Source organism: Genypterus blacodes, unplaced genomic scaffold, assembly GCF_046128005.1.
Source record: "Genypterus blacodes isolate CSIRO-AG114 ecotype Tasmania unplaced genomic scaffold, CSIRO-AGI_Gbla_v1 ptg000133l_1, whole genome shotgun sequence".
NCBI lineage: Eukaryota > Metazoa > Chordata > Actinopteri > Ophidiiformes > Ophidiidae > Genypterus > Genypterus blacodes.
This window is the reverse complement of record NW_027466935.1, coordinates 139474-156165: the sequence shown is the minus strand read 5'-3', so window position 1 is coordinate 156165 and position 16692 is coordinate 139474. Positions and strand designations below refer to the sequence as shown.

The 16692-nt window shown below is 44.4% G+C and overlaps 2 protein-coding genes across 2 annotated transcripts; one reads left to right on the top strand and one right to left on the bottom strand.

Annotated features, from left to right (window-relative positions):
- The first annotated feature begins 1041 nt into the window (after window positions 1-1041).
- shc3 (SHC (Src homology 2 domain containing) transforming protein 3) lies at window positions 1042-10083 on the top strand. The gene is made up of 12 exons (XM_076163624.1): window positions 1042-1668; window positions 4130-4200; window positions 5040-5103; window positions 6005-6124; window positions 7276-7329; window positions 7894-7945; window positions 8043-8172; window positions 8283-8436; window positions 8692-8785; window positions 8866-9057; window positions 9544-9869; window positions 9955-10083. Exons 1-12 carry the CDS (start codon window positions 1042-1044, stop codon window positions 10081-10083), a joined length of 2013 nt encoding a protein of 670 aa, XP_076019739.1.
- Window positions 10084-12636: 2553 nt separating this feature from the next.
- On the bottom strand, window positions 12637-15510 carry s1pr3b (sphingosine-1-phosphate receptor 3b). Its single transcript, XM_076164020.1, has 2 exons — window positions 15352-15510; window positions 12637-14935 (listed from the first exon to the last, which is right to left on the bottom strand). The coding sequence occupies exon 2, from the start codon at window positions 14856-14858 to the stop codon at window positions 13707-13709; it is 1152 nt and encodes a 383-aa protein (XP_076020135.1). The 5' UTR covers window positions 14859-14935; window positions 15352-15510; the 3' UTR covers window positions 12637-13706.
- Window positions 15511-16692: the final 1182 nt, after the last annotated feature.

The window sequence follows — 16692 nt, the reverse complement described above, 5'->3', positions numbered from 1 at the left end:
AGCCGCTATAAATTAACACTGTGCTTTAATGATGTTATGCATTTCCAATCTTGCTGCAGTTTCACAATATTATTTCTCTCATTGACTCACAGAGGTGCGTGTATGCTACGATTCCATTAAACAGATATTTTATTATTGACGGAGAGAAGCTTGTTTCTGTCAGGGAGGGCTTTTGGCTTATAAGGAATTCACATTTACTGGTTTTGATTTCAAGACAATAATGATCAACTCGCCCCCTTTTGTTCCTGCAGTTGAAGAAATTGTTACGGAATAATATTGAGCTCATTTTAATAATTCAGCCACCGCTCGTCCTTCGTTTGCTTTGAGGGTGAGAGTAATTAAAAGCAACAGTTCTGTAATGTTGGGATTTCAGACTGGGGGGTTAAAGGCTGTATTGGTTCTGTAACGGTGTGCTATAAGTGGGAGTTTTTTCTCTCTCTCTCCCTCCAACAGGAAGTGATTTGCAGTGTTCAGCAAGCCTTTTGTCGAGAAGGTTTTCTCAGATCAGTGAGTCATGCTTCAGCTCTGAGCCGGCAGGCGAGCAGCAGTCAGTAGAGAGTATTTGCTCTTCCCTCTCAGCGTCCGCGATCGTCGACAACATAGACCGTTCCCTCCTCTCGCACTTTTTTGGGGGATTTTGAGGCTTGAGATCCTCGTCGGCGGCTGAACCCCACCGCCCCCTCCCCCCACAGCTGGAAATCAAGCAAGCTGCACCACAACACTGGCAGCCTTTGAGAGACCCTCTTCTCTCCATCCTCTTACAGACCGGATTGCAGCTTTGGCGTTTACTAAACGCAGGCAGGACTTGCGTGACAAGCGGCGGCAAGCAACTTAACACGACCACCACTGTAACCTCAACAGAGACAATTACAGTCAGGTGGCCTGTGATTACTGAAAAGGCGTTTGCTGCCTGTGCCGCTGCTGCTATGTTACAGGAGAGGGTAATCAGCACGGCTCAGCCACGTCTGCCAGCACACTTGTGAAAGAGGCAGGCTGTGTGTCGGTTGGCGGAGAGGAGGAGAGAGCAAGCGAGAGAAGGGTATGCTTCACCGTACCAAATACAACCGCTTCAGGAATGAGTCAGTAACATCCGTCGATGAGCTTCTCCACGGCCTGTCCATGAACCCCAAGGTCTCGGCCACCCCCCAGCCTGCCGCCGAGACACCTTACACACCCCCGACCGAGCTCCATCCCTCCTCCGCCGCCACCGCCGCTTCCAGCACCACCCCCGGCCACGGCTCCGACCACCTGGAAGATGGAGGCACCACCCTCTGCACCCTCATCAACAAGGTGTCCGGCCTGAAATTCAGCAACTCCGGCAGCTTGCTGGGCATCAAGGGTCTCCCCTCCGCTGTCAAGGACCTGGCGGTGTCCAAGCTGCAGGGGGGTGGGGGATCGGGCTCGGGCAGCTCCGGCCCCAGCGTGGCGATGGCGGCGGCGCCCGGCGGCGCGGGCGGCTCTCTGTGCGGCTCGACCTCCCCCTCCGGCCCCTGCTCCCAGCTGGAGCCGGCCGTCAGCGTGAGCAAGAAGAGCAGGATGGACGAGCTCCAGCCCAGCGGAGAGGACTGGAACCCAGCCGGAGGTGGCGGACTGGTGAGCAAACCCTCCAGAGGATGGCTGCACTCCAACGAGAAGATCTCCGGTCCAGGAGTGACATACATTGTGAAGGTTGGTGTCGGTCTCTCTCTGTCCTCCTGCTATTTAACCGCCGTCTTATTGCCTTTTATAGCTTTTTGTCGCCTCGCTTCTTTTCTTTCAATGACTCCAGCATCTTAGATGGGGGTGGGGAGTAATGTAGTCTCACTGGCACATCACAACATGCCCTTGTGTGGGTGTGTGTGTAGGCACGCCACAGCAGAAGGCTGAGCGAGAGAAGCAGGGACCAGAAAATAGACATTGAATAATTCAGGAAATGGAGAAGAAGGTCGGCGGCCTCGAAAAAGTAGAGGAAAAGGCCTCCTGTGGCCAAATCATGCCATCATTTTGTAAACATTTCACACTGTGCTGTATTTCTGCCTGTCTTGTGTATGTGAAGCCCAAGAGCGTAACCATGGCGACGTGTTATTTCTGTACATGGCCTGTCTCCATGAGCTCCAATGGCTGTGTTTGGCTCTTGTGATAATCGAAATGATGAAATAGGAAACAGACACAGTGTGCATGGTTTTTTTTTTTTTGTGTGTGTGTTTTTTTAGGGGGGGGGGGGGTCACCTTACCGTCTGTGTGTTTTATACTCAGCGGCCATCACACGTCGTTATAAAAAAAGCGGCGCACAACTACGAGCGCTGTGAACGTGAACGCGCCTGCAGTGAGTCACCGCTGGGAGCGATGATGCTGTGTGCAAAGTGTGAAGTGAATTTAAAAAAAAAAAAAACCCCTGGGACAAACCATTTTTCATTTGACGCTGTCTAAAGTGAAGTATTGCTTTTTTTTTTTTTTTAATTGGGTGTCGCACATTAAATAAAACGCGTCATTCTCGGCAAAAGACGTGTCACGCGCCCGAACTCAAGCAAAAACAAAACACACACACACACAATCATATGACAACAAAAAAGCAATAGTGTCCAGCGAGCAGCGTGACATTTTCCATTAACTGCATTAAGGGCCTGGGAGCGCTTGTTTTGGCCCGGTCAATGCCGCTGAAAGCAGCCGCACTGTGTGAGGGGGGAATCGGGGCCAGCCACTGCTCCACCCCCCTTTCCCCCCTCTCATCCATCCACTCACCCATCCCCCCCCTCGCCCCCTCCTGTGGTTCGAGTCCCCCAAACCCCCTTTTTAAGTAGCGTCATGTGGTCGGCGCCCCCTCGCACATCACGCACCATTCCTCCAAAAGGGACATTGATTGACGGTGACACAGTTTACAGCCCCTTCCCCCCACTTTAGAGGTCAGATGTAAACAACCAACCCTATGTCAGTTTGCTTCCAGGCTGTGGAGCGTTAGACTGTGTGTGTTCAGGTACTTTCAAATCTCAAATATCTACCTCTAATTCTGATTTTCCATATTTTTAAATGTCTATTTAACACATTTCAGTGTTTATTGGCCTTTTTTCATTGAACTTATTCATCACATGACCTTACTTAGCCCTCTAAGTACCCAGAATACCGGTTACATTCCATTTGTAATGAAAATAAGTAGGATGTGGACCTGAACTAGTAAGTGGAAATTAGTGATACTATATATAGACGGGCACTGGTGACAAATTAAAGGAATAACAACATTAAGTGCCTGATTGAGGGGTTGGCCAACCACAAGCCACCAGAGCTACTGGAGGGAAGGGACACTATTTGTGGAGAAAATAAACCCTCATTTTGTGTTTTGACAACGAGCTGATCCAAAATCTTCCCGTAAATGTTCAACTGGATCCAGATCACGTGTCTCTGTAATTGATTTTGAAGCTCAAGGTGTCAGCGGGCTTCTGGTTTTGGCAATCAAATTGGGTTCAACTTCAGATTTATTGGATAATAGAAAAAGGGGCTGACATAGAGTTGACATTGACCTGATTTGCAGATGTGCATCAACGTAGTCACGGTGGTTTAATGTCTCTGTAAGATGCATGAAAATGAAGCAGAGGCGACTAAAAGTTCATTTAACTGGTACAGATGTAAGACCTAATAGAGCAACCTCACTGATATTCCCAGTGTGTCTCAGTTCTTTCTATCACACCTTTAAGATTTCCACCAACAGATTGATTTTACAGCTCAAAGTGGCTTTTGGTTTTTTCATTTCCACATTTGACATAGTGACCCAAAGACGGTACAATGATGACTTTAGCAAATAATACAAGTAAGGTACTTTCTGAAGCAACTTCTCCTAACTACCAGTGGTATTTCAATCGTCCTTCATGTGAGAAATGCTTAGGAAATGCCAGCTGGGTATCTAAACAATCAAAGCCATTGAAATCTATGAAAGCTTTATCCGTCTGTCTTGTTGTATTGTTCAGTTCAGCACATGTGAGTATGAGGTTTATCCGTGTTTGTCCTGCCTGGCTGTTTTGGTTTTACCCAGAAGCTCACCACTGGAGTTCAACATCCGACTATTTACTATTGACGCAATCAAACCCGAGGTGTTCTGTGGTAAGAATATGAAAGCAGTGTCCACATCTCACACAAGCTTCCCATCCTTGTGTTTCAGTATCTGGGCTGTATAGAAGTCCTCCGCTCAATGAGATCCCTGGATTTCACCACCAGATCACAAATAACAAGGTATGTCACCCAGTGTGCCATTTTAATTCATTATACAAATATACACCGAAGCAAAATATCATTTTACAAAGGCAATATACATTTCAAGTTACAAGTAGTATTGTATTTCATGATATGGCTCTCTTTTATCTGCATGTGTGATTTCTGTTTTGATGGAGTCTTTGATTATTGACGGGCGCGCAGCGAGGCAGAGGCCAACATGGATCAGTGTGTGTCACGTCTGCTTTTATGCTCCACTACCCAGAGTCAGTCCAGTGTTAACATACTGTACACAAAGCCCAGTCTCTAATAAAGACAGAGATGGACACAAGGAAAACACAAAGATAAAGCTCCGTCTTATTCCGTGGCTATTATTAGCTTCTCAGATGAGAAGAGGATACAGAAATTAACATTTCTCTTTCTGGCACGAAACCAGCATTCACTTTGTCTCTGAGGGGATTTTGACTTTTCCGCATCAAAGAAGTGCCATCTTTAGCTGCTCTTTTATCCACACGTCCTTCATGTTTACATAAAAATGATGGTTTACTTCCTTTGCAATGGAAAGACTCTTTTACCTTTCATGGTGTAGCCATTCAGATCTACAGTGCAATCCTAATATTCCCCATGGCATCGTCTGAAACGTTGTGTATTGAACACAATCCTGTCTCACTTCTCTTTTGGCCCAGAATATCTCACCCTCTTTGTTAACAGCCTGTAGATGTAAGCATAATGTCAATACCCAAGGAAAGGAGTCTAACGTAATTCCAGCATAACTGTTGCTATGTGGAGATTCAGTGGTTGTCTGTGGCTTCGTCTCCCTCCCTCCCTCCCTCCCTCCCTCCCTCCCTCCTCGCCTCTAGGGAAGCCATCAGCCTGGTGTGTGAGGCTCTTCCAGGGACTAAAGCAGCTCTGCGGAAGAAAAAGGTAGAGTGGAAGGAGGGATGGATGGATGGATGGATGGATGCACCTAGTTAAATAACGTCCTCACTGAGAGAGCTGAGGAAATGGATGATGAGAAGAGAAGGAGGTAACAGGAGAGGGACAGCATTAGATATTCATTCACCCATACAGATTCTATATATAGCTTTGCTTCCGTAAGGAAGTTCTCTCTCATCTTCCCATCATCGGAAGAGAGAGGCAAAAGACAGGGAGAGAGACAGAGGGATTAAAAAATGATGACAGAGAAAGATTGTGCTGAACGGAGCTGAGAAGAGGGAGAGGAAGGAGAGGAAGAGGTATGGGGACTGTATGTGTGGGCGTAACTCCGGCCCACCATGCATTGCATACTGCGCACAGTGCTTAGTGAGTCATGTCGTGCACAATATCTGTGATCAGGTGGCTCAGCCTGTGTGTGTGTGTGTGTGTGCGCGTGCGTGCGTGCGTGCGTGCGTGCGTGCGTGCGTGCGTGTGTGTGTGTATCTGCTTGTACGTGCATGTAATGTGGGGTGTGAAATGAAGCATTACTCTGCTCTCCAGCGCTTGTTGAAATGTCAGGGAAGAGTCCATAATAAGAATCATTTCTCAATAGATGTAGGATATAAGATGTTATTTTGGCTATGTGACAAAAGCTTCACCATGACATCAGCTAGATATCAGGACTTCTGAATGGACTTGCTTTATTTAACATGGCCTCCTCTTTTCATCACAATCTCCCTTTACAATTAGTTAAAGCACTCAACACTTCATTCTCCTCCTCAAACTTAATATAATGAAGATAATGAACCAATCAGGGTTTCTTCTGTGTTCACTGGTGGTGAAATGACATATGAACAAAATGTACTATTCCAGTCAAACTGCTCCCCTGTCTGTCCTCTGATCCTCCCAGCCTCCGTCCAAAGCTCTGTCCAACATCCTGGGGAAAAGCAACCTGCAGTTTGCTGGAATGTCCATCAACCTAAACATCTCCACCAGTAGCCTCAACCTCATGACCCCTGACTGCAAACAGGTCAGTCTACACACACACCTCTAAGCTATTACACACAATGCCTACACACATACAGTGGGATGAGTAACACAGCATGGGTTCATGTCCTCCACTGCATATTGTGTAATAATGGAGAACCCAGAAGCTTCCAAAGGTACCAGATGTGAAATGATGCTCTACACATCTAGAGTAAGGGACATTTAAGGGAAAATGTCTTAAGTGATAATTTTTAAGATTGGATGAAAATGAGAGGGATTGTTTTTCAGATGTTTACTTAGACGATTGTTAATCAGTCGCTTATCGGAAAGGGCCTATTAAATTCATCTAAAGTCCATTAAGTGCCCTCAGACTGTTTGCCTTAAATTGTGCTCAATTTTACAATAAACGGATTGAAGTTGATGAATCTTTTGAATTTAGGTGATAAATCAAAATATTCAATACAGCTTTTAAACCAACAGAGTGATGCAGACAAAACTGTATTTACACAGTGTTCATTTACTTACACTGACTGACTAATCTAATGTGTAAAATCATTCCTGTGGTAAAAATGTACTGGGTCAGCATATAATCAACCAAAAGTGGATTTGTTATTGCTCTGTGGATGTTGATGTTTCTATTTGTGGGCCACACTGCTGAATCCTATTATTGTTTCTGCTGCAGTGACCTAATTTCCCCCATGAGGATCAATGAATTCATACGTATAAGGGCTGATGCTGCTCCACCAATCCACTGCATATCCAGTGTGCACACATGTTTGTTTGTCATTGCGCAACCTACTGTAGCGTATGGGGTTTAGATTACCTGAGGAGTGAGTCAGTGTTTTTAAGTCAAAATAACCGGATAAGCCTGATACATCATTGACATGGCGAGTGTATGGACAGGATACGACTTATTGATTCCAGTTAATATCTCCTTTGGCTATGCTGATGACAGTACGCTCTACTTTGAGTTGTAGCTTCAGAAAAGTCACAATGACCCCTAAACAAGCAGTTTGCTACTTGTTACTGAATGAGGACAAAACGATCATTCCACAGTTAAATATAGGAAACATTTGACCCAGGTGTTGGTGAGGTTTCTGTGTTTAGAATTGAAATCAGCTCTAAGTGTGTACATCTGCATCTGAAAGAGGTACTGGTTGATTCATTCACTGTATAACTATTAACCCCTGACAGATCATAGCCAACCATCACATGCAGTCCATCTCCTTTGCATCAGGTGGAGACCCTGTAAGTAACTCAGTGGCTTTTATACACAAGTGTGTGTGTGTGTGTGTGTGTGTGTGTGTGTGTGTGTGTGTTGCTGTAATTAAAACCAGAATATCCCTTTAAGTTGTTTCATTTGCTCCGACCAATCATTATTTTGTATGTTCTCTCATTCATTCTATTAATATGTCTTATTATTATTATTATTATTATTATGAACACAGATTAGTTTTCGCTTTTACTTCTCGCTTTTTACTTGTATTTTCTTAGTATGTAAAGTAATACCAGGTTTATATTTGAGGCATTTTGGTTGATTTTTGAAAACAAATTGAACACTAATCAAATGATGTACATAACAGTCTTAACGGATCAATACATTGAATGTGCCACGAAAGTTAACGATATCCACATACCCAGCTGGTATTACATCATTGGTCAGTTATTACAATTTCAGAGGGTAAGAATTTTAGATGAGTGAAAATAATAATAATAATAATATTTAGCGTTTTGTGTGAGCGGGTCACTTTTAATAGACTTTTGTTATATCAGTGGGTCATTCTCACATCTGCTGTAATATTTCCTTTACAGGACACGACAGATTATGTTGCCTATGTAGCAAAGGATCCAGTGAACAGAAGAGGTATGTGTTCATTCCTGAGACACTTCACATCTGTGTTTGTCTGATGTCTCAGTTTCTAATGTGCCTTTCCATGGTGTGTCGCTGTGATTCCCATCAGCGTGTCACATACTGGAGTGTTCCGACGGTTTGGCCCAGGATGTCATCAGCACCATCGGCCAGGCCTTTGACCTGCGCTTCCAACAGTATTTACAGTGTCCTTCAACTAAACTCCCCTCCACACATGACAGGTGAGGCCTTCATGTTGTGATGCACACACACACACACACACACACAGCAAAGACAAAAGACTACTCCTGTGCAGTCAGTGCCCTTTTCTGATCTAATATGATCTCATCAGGGTATTAAACATGGAGGATCTTCCATGGACAGAGGAAGAGGAGGAGTCGGCAGAACATCCTTATTATAACAACATTCCTGGCAAAATGCCGCCCCCTGGAGGCTTCATTGATACTCGTCTCACCAATCACAACGCTGCATCAGATGGGTGTCGGGTAAGGTTTTATTTATCTGAACTGAGAGAAGCTGAACAAAATAGCTTTTGTGGTTTGCAGCAGTGCCGTAACACCCTGTGTGTGTGTGTGTGTGTGTGTGTGTGTGTGTGTGTGTGTGTGTGTGTGTGTGTGTGTGTGTGTGTGTGTGTGTGTGTGTGTGTGTGTGTGTGTGTGTGTGTGTGTGTGTGTGTGTGTGTGTGTGTGTGTGTGTGTGTGTGTGTGTGTGTGTGTGTGTGTGTGTGTGTGCGCCATCAGATGGGTCCAGGCTGCGTAGATCAAACATACTACCAAGGGCGACACTGTGGGGAGAGCTGGGGAGACGACAGGAAGGCTATATTCATACAACAGGGTAGGAAGCTCCCGTCTGACTGCTGTTTAAGACTGGTTTGGTGTTTTGCAGCAGTGTGTGTGACTGTGCTGGTTTTCTAGGATCTTTTGATATATGCGGGCTGCCGGAAGGAAAAAGCCAAGTGCCAAAACCCGCAGAGATGCCCACATACGTGAACACCCAGCAGATCGACGCCCAGGTGCTCGCCGCGCTGCAGGCCGAGGCGGAGAACGTGACAAAGGGTATGACGGCCACAGCCAAAGAGAGCCAGCTGAAGGACCTGTTTGACATGAGTGAGTCAGGTTTGATTAACGGGGCACTTTACACACAGATCCAGATACATTTAGTTCAGTCTCATTTAAAATAAACATATTGAAGACATAAAAGAGCCTGAAGAGAATCAGTTTGTGTCCCGCGATTAGAATAAAATGGTAACATGACTTTTAAGAGTGGTTAATTACAGAGGAGCTTTGGTGTGTGTGTGTGTGTGTGTGTAACATAATAACATAATGTCACTTTGAAGACAATGGGAAGTTGGTGTGCAGATTCGTTCCACCCTTTAACTTTTACTTGCTATTATACTTGAAATATCAATTATATCCACATGTGTAGAATCTATCCCACATGTTACATATAAGCTTTGTTATGTGAAACAGTCAGTCATATGCAGGTTCCATTAAATGTCAAGCTGCCCAGAGTGTTTCTTTGCCTTTCACACAAAGCATGCTGGGATAGATTCATCCCTTAATCTGTCCTTTTCTGCTGCCCTCATACACTAGAACCCTTCGAGGATGCCATCCATTCTCAGTCCCATCCCCAGTCGCAGGGTCAAGCCCAGTGCCAGGCATCTGCTCTCCACAAGGCAGCGTCGGTGGACAACTCCAGCCCTCTCCTGGTGCGCTCGTTGGCTTTCAGAGCGCAGGAGGAGCTGGAGGGCCAGACGTGGTACCACAGCAAAATGAGCCGCCGCGATGCTGAAAAACTCCTAAAAGAAGACGGGGACTTCCTGGTTCGGAAGAGCACTACAAACCCTGGGTCCTACGTACTGACGGGCATGCACAATGGACTGGCAAAGCACCTGCTGCTGGTGGACCCAGAGGGAACGGTGAGACATGACAGAAATGATTGATTTTGAATCACGGATTAGCGTTCTCACTTCCTTCATCTAACGTCTCTCTCTCCTCTCAAAGGTACGGACAAAAGATCATATATTTGACAGCATTAGCCACCTTATTGGCCATCACCGTGACAACAATCTGCCGATTATGTCAGCCGGGAGTGAACTGTGTCTCCTACAGCCAGTGGGAAGGAAACAGTGATGCTTGCGATGCCTGATGGGAAACGGGAGGCTCTGAAGAGTCTCTGCTACCGCCCTGAAACTTGAAGAAGAAGAGAGATATGCTCAATGCGCCGACAGTGTTCTCGGGAAGTCGGCCTGCGGTTATTTAACTGGAGGCACTGGAAGACGCGAGATTTATTTAAAGATAAAAATGATTTATAGAACTGTGATTATTTTGTTGTGATGACTGAAATGCTATATTTTTGAGAAGACACATTACAGTGCATTTGGACACAAGATCTTGATTTGGTGTTTTAAAACATTAAAAAAAGACAAACTGTTCTCGTAGTTTAGATGAAGTGCAAATCAAACCTCAAAGAGGCGTTAAACAAGAGTATTTTAGAATAAAAACCTGAAATTTTAGTTTTGTCTGTCAAGCACAAGCACATTTCTACAGGTAACTGTTGGCCAAGAGTTTTGCGGAAACTAAAAGTGTTTGGACAAGTTAATGCGATTTATATTGAATAACTTTAGGGGGGAAAATGTCCCTGAATCTCACCCAATAGCGTGACTCGGTTAGTCACTTTATGAAATCAGCTTTTATTGGGGAATAGACCTGAATGTGTTTTGCTCTGCAGTAGTCACAAAGTGTTTGGGGTGCAAACAGACATCCTTCATTGTGCTGTCAATGGCTTTAAAGATAGAAACTTTTATAAATTAAGTATTTTCTCGTGTCACTGCAGTCGCATGACTTGAAATCAGCTGTTCTTGTGGACATTGTTCGTAGACCTTGATCCCCCTTTATTTGAAAGAGCCACTTGTGTACGCTCACACTGTAAAAATATTTATGCTTTCAAACCGTGATTATTTATGAATCGGTTTTCTCTGGATTTGTTTCTTTTCGGTGTCTAGTTGATTATTGGTTTTTGGGGCTTGAGTCATGCGATGGATATTCTTACATTCTTAAAATTTTTGGCTTTTTTTGGGGGGGGGGGACTCACACAAATGAAGAGCACAATCAGAGATCTAGATCAACCATGTCAGACAGTTCACCGACGTGTTGACTCTACTCGAAACACTGCTGAGCTTGAATGAGATGACTTTTGATGTCACATAGTGTAACACTCAATACGCGGAGGATTGTTCTCACCTGTGGATGTTAAAGCTGTTTTTATTTCTGCCTCAGTGTGTGGATATCTTGAAGCGAGACTACTGTCACCTCACTGAATGAAATCACACAAATGAGCAAATGTTGTTCTCCCACCCTGCAGTCACACTCATATTCTCTCATGTTATCATCTATCCGCAGCAAAGGATACTATCTGGCTGTGTGTTGCTTGAAAGTGCTATAACACATGGGGAAGATACAGTTTTAGGAAGTGAGTTTTTCCTAATATTATTGCGTGACAGCGTAGTGTTAATCTACATCTTGCATTCCAATGTACACAAAATATTTACACTGACTGCTAGACTGCAGAATGGGTTTCAAAGTTTATGGGTTAGAGAAATCAAATACACCGATTCAGGCAACTGACTTCTTTAAAGAAATGCTCTCATCCTTAATATTGTCAGTACTCTGATGGAAACCAAAATGAATGGGGCATTGTGTTTGATATGCACTGGACCACTACAGTTGAATCAAAATCAGCATGTGTTCAATGAGCTTCGTGACTGATGCAATGTAATATAACGTGCCTGTATTTGCTGCAAGAGGGGAGTGTATGCACATCTCACAACACTTGTACATAGTCACACTATTCAGCAAAGAACAGTATTAAGACTATCTGGAATATCCACCAAAAATATCCACCAGATCTGTGTCCTCGTGGTTTAATCGGAATAAGATTTCTTTTATACTTTGTGTGCCGTATCCCAGTTTTCATCTCAGGATTCCTTTGAGGAGAGGGCACCAGAGGAATTTGTGATTTTTGAGCGGGAAAGGCCACAAAGAATCCTCCACCATAGATCTATCCAATTCTTTGTGACATCATCCCATTCAATCTTATACCTTGGAAGGACGGAATCATTTGGTAATTAATCTTTCAACAACAAAAAAGAAAGCTCACTAGAATGATTTTGTTTGACGACTCGTGAAAAATGTGCAAAACGTTTTCAAGCAAGAGTCTCAAAGGAACAACTCGCGTACTTGAACCTCTCTGATGACGACGGGAGAGTTAGCTGTGTGTGTGTGTACAGAAATGACACACGACCAAACAACACTGGGACACGAGTAAGAACATGGCTTCTATTCTTTTTTTTCCTCAGATTTCTGTTGATGAAAATGTGCCTTTTATTTGTACTAATGGTGTTTTTATTTCTCTTTCTCTCTTCAAAGTGCAATAGCTGATCTTAAATGGGGCATGCGTGTTCACTAGAGGTCGTGTTTTGCCCTGCTGTGTGTTGCTGCTTGAGACTACTGTTTTCTCTTTCTTCCTCCCCCTCCCTCCTCTCTCTCTCTATTATATATTCTAAATGTATCATTTCCAGATTCTAAATATAAATCTTTGTCAGAGGGTATCACACAAAAAGTCACTATTTTGGAACAGGTATAGAAAAAAAAAGGAAATAAAAACAAAGAAACGAGTCCAAATGATGTTTACAGATTTAATCTTTTGGTTGTATGAGTTTCTCATTATTCTGTATGACTGTTGGCAATAAAACCGTGAATGTGTAGAAGCTACGTTGTTTGTCTGTAATGCGGTAACATATTTCATGCTGTTTGTGGGCAATGGCGTCGTCGGCTTCTTTGAATTGTGACGTTACTTTCTCAAACTTATTGGCTTAGCCGCACACATCAGATAGTCCAGGTAATTTACGTGTAAATCAAGTCAAGTGTTGCATCATAACTGCTGTTCTATCGACTTTGCATGCTGTCTTCACGTGCCTCTGGTTCCTTCACTGCATGCTGTCAGGCTACTTCAGTTTTCCATTCTTGTCATTGGAATTTAACAATCTACTTAAGTGCTTAAATGCAGATTTAAGACATTCTGTACTGATCATGCAGCATGTTCAGAATATACCCGGTGAGCACTTACTATCCTTTACCAGCAGATGGCGGGCTACTATCATTAATAAACTGCATCATAACAGCTTCATCACAAGGCTCTGGTATAGGTAGCAATTTTGATTCCTCGTCTGAGTAACACCAAATGCACATTTATGGTGCGAACCTCATTAACTACACAGTATATTGTAGTATTAATATAATAAAATACATATTTCACTGTATACAATAATAATAAATAGTTTTTCATTACTCTAATAATTGATAACAATCACTCTTGTCATTACTGTGCATTACAATAGTTGATTCTTTATCACGTCTGCTTCGTCTATGTCGCTGTGTTCCGGGTGAAGAGCACCGCGCATCAGCAACTATGATTGATACTTGGGAATGTAGCGATTGTGAGACAATGAAACAATCTGGCCTCGTACATGAATCAGTCTTTTGCTGAGTGTGAGCATTGCAGTGAGTGAAACGCTGCAGTTAGAAGTCAAACACAAAGGAACAAACACTGTCCCGCAGCTTCCACCCCGCGTCTCGGTTTCATTCAGCCAATCCTTCATTCTAGTTCAGTCATAACTCGTAATCCGATGTGACCATTGTGCAGGCCTGCGCACGTACAACATGGGAGCACCCTCACCTTCCTGCTGCCCCCCCTTTCAGTTCTTTCTGTTATTCTCCACCACCGCCTCAGCAGCAGCTCTCTCCTCTCCTGTCACCACCGCCACCTCGCCCTGGGCCCGGCCCATCTCCTGCCCCTTCCCCGGCTGCCTGCAGCTCTGCTGGTTCTGGTGGTTGGGATTGTTCTGGCTGCTCCACGACTTGCTGCGGCTGGGCTCCAGAGACGGCCTTCCCCCGCTGCCGTTGATGGAAGCCTTGCCCCTGAAGAAAAACCCACACACCAGACCCAGGAAGGCTCGTCTCATCTCACGGCTGGCCAGAGTGTAAATAATGGGGTTCATGGCAGAGTTGAGTACAGCCACTGCAATGAACCAGTCGGCCTTGTAGAGGATGGAGCAGAGGCGGCGCTTCTCGCACGCCACATCCACCAGCAGCAGGATGAAGATAGGTGTCCAGCAGGCGATGAAGACCCCGACCACGATGATGACGGTACGCAGCAGGGACATGGCGTGTTCCGAGTTGCTGTGCTTGCTCACTTTTTTGCTGCTGGACTTCACCAGGATGTAGATACGGGCGTAAAGCACCGCGATGGCCAAGAGCAAAACCATGAACACGATGATGCAGAAAGCCACATATTTCTTGGTGTAGAGCGGCAGGACTGTGGAGCAGTCGGGGAGGTTGTCCAGGCAGTTCCAGCCCAGGATGGGCAAAGCTCCAAGAGATACAGCAATGAGCCAGCAAGTCCCTATAAGCAGAAACACTCTGTAATTCTTGTTGGCATCGTAAGGCCTCATTTTGATCATAGTCAGGTGTCTCTCTATGGCAATGGCCAGGAGACTAAAAATGGACGCACCCAGCGCTACAAACATGCTCCCCTCTCTCACGAACCAGAGAGCAGGAGAGAGCTGCAGGGTTTTCTCCCCTGACAGCAGCAGGTTCACCAGGTAAGCCACTCCAGCAAGCAGGTCGCACAGGGCCAAGTTACCGATGAAGAAGTACATGCGGTTGTGGAATCTGTGGTTTTTCCATATGGCAACCAACACGGTGAGGTTCTCCAAGACAATAAAGCTGCATATGACCAGGAACACGATGGTTTTGGTGTCCAGAGCGCCGCTGTTGGTGCCCACGGTGGGCCGGTGGTCCAGCTTCCCCGTGAAGTTGTAGTGAAGGAAAATCTGAGGGTTGATCATCTTCACAGCAGCAGGCGGCGACACCAGAGATCAGAAGTGAGAAGGAGGTCCGACGTCAGCGCGGCCACTGTGTTAAACTACAATGCAAGATGTAGGAGCAGGAGCGTTACTATAGAAAGCAGCCAGTTCATTGTTTTACACATGTGGGCTGTTTCTCTCAATTTTCCTCACTACAAAGAAAATAGGAGGAAAGGTCTTTAGAAGTAACAACTAAACAACAAAACTACATCTTCTTAAATATGATAGAGCTTGAAGAGGTCACAAAACACAATGTTACACCATTATTTATTCACGCAAGGAACATTTCTCTCACCATTTCTCTAACATGGAAAGAAAACTAAAGAGTGAATTCAAAATGAAAGCTCATGACTATTCACACAGTCATTTTATGACTCGTATCATATTCCACACGGGTTAAAAACATGCAATTAAACATGTCGCCGACTTCTTTCTCTGTAATTTTCCCCAAAAATCAAAAGTAGAATCTTCTCACCGTGTGCTGGACGCAGTTTGGCTTCAGCTGGCGGTGAGAGGCGCATTGCATTGCGGAACAGTTGATCTTCCTGCTTTTGCAGACTTGATGTAAAACTTCAATTCCCCGTCGCTCTCCTTCAATGTGCAGCTCTTCATCTTTCACTGATCTCTGCTCTCTGTGGGCTGGAAGAGCTGCGGACGTTTGTCGGCGCTCACTCCTCCTCCTCCCTCCGCTCTACAGGGAGGCGCTGCTCTGCTCCGCTCTGGAGGCTCACAATCCAAACACACAACTTCAAAGGTTTGCAAGACATGTTGGCTTTATTTTGCGTGTTTATTTTTTTTGTATGTAATTTACTTTTCCAATATGCATTTTCATTTATTTTGTATTTATTTCTTGTTCGTATTTTTCCTTATTTATCAACTTTATTTTTTCTTATTCATTAACTTTATTTTTTCGTTAGTTATATGTATTTTACTTTATGTATTTATCTTGTGTATTGTTTTTATTGCGTTATGTATTTGATTTATTCTTTATTCTTTACTTCTATTCATTCTGCAGTATATTATTGCCATATTTTCTATATACTATACAGTAGCTTGGTATGAAGTAAGATAATGTTAAATGTTATCATCTACTCTGTTAGTAAAAGTTAATTTCCAAAGCTGCACTCAGGGTTTCAATGGTTGGATTTATTTCATTGCATTGTAATAGATAAACTACTTACTTGCAGGTTCAAACAAGCATCTAAAGCCCTATTTACTGAAATTTTAGGTATTTTTACTCAAATCTAAAACTCTAGCAGCCTATGTTTTACGGTTGTCCTCGCTGTGATCCTGTTGGACAATGACCAGGGGGGTCACTCACGAAAAAGAGAGAGAGAGAGAGAGAGAGAGAGAGAGGGATGGAAGTTTAGAGTGCAGATGGACCTCAGCGGTCCGCCCTTTGTTCTTCTCCGCCTGACCTCATATCCAGGAAGGATGGGCAGGGCTGGCAGAAAAGGAGTCAGAGAGAGAGAGAGAGAGAGAGAGAGAGAGAGAGAGAGAGAGAGAGAGATGACACTTAAATGAGCCGGCAGTAAAAGTCATAACTGGACTCATAAGTATTGTGCTTTTAATGTTCATGACTCAAACGCCAAGACTCCTTTTTGCTTCGTTTCAATCTGTGTGCCACAAATTTTCCTTAAGCGAAGCACATACTGCAGTGTGACACAGGCCCACTCATTAAATGGTAGATCTCTCTTCCAGTGTCTGTGGTTATTAAACCAGAGGAATGTTTCGCGTGGTCCAAGAAACGGCTGTGGTCTTGGCAGGGCTCCATTTGCATTGTTACAGTCACAATTCTCAGTCGTTTCCTTCAGGT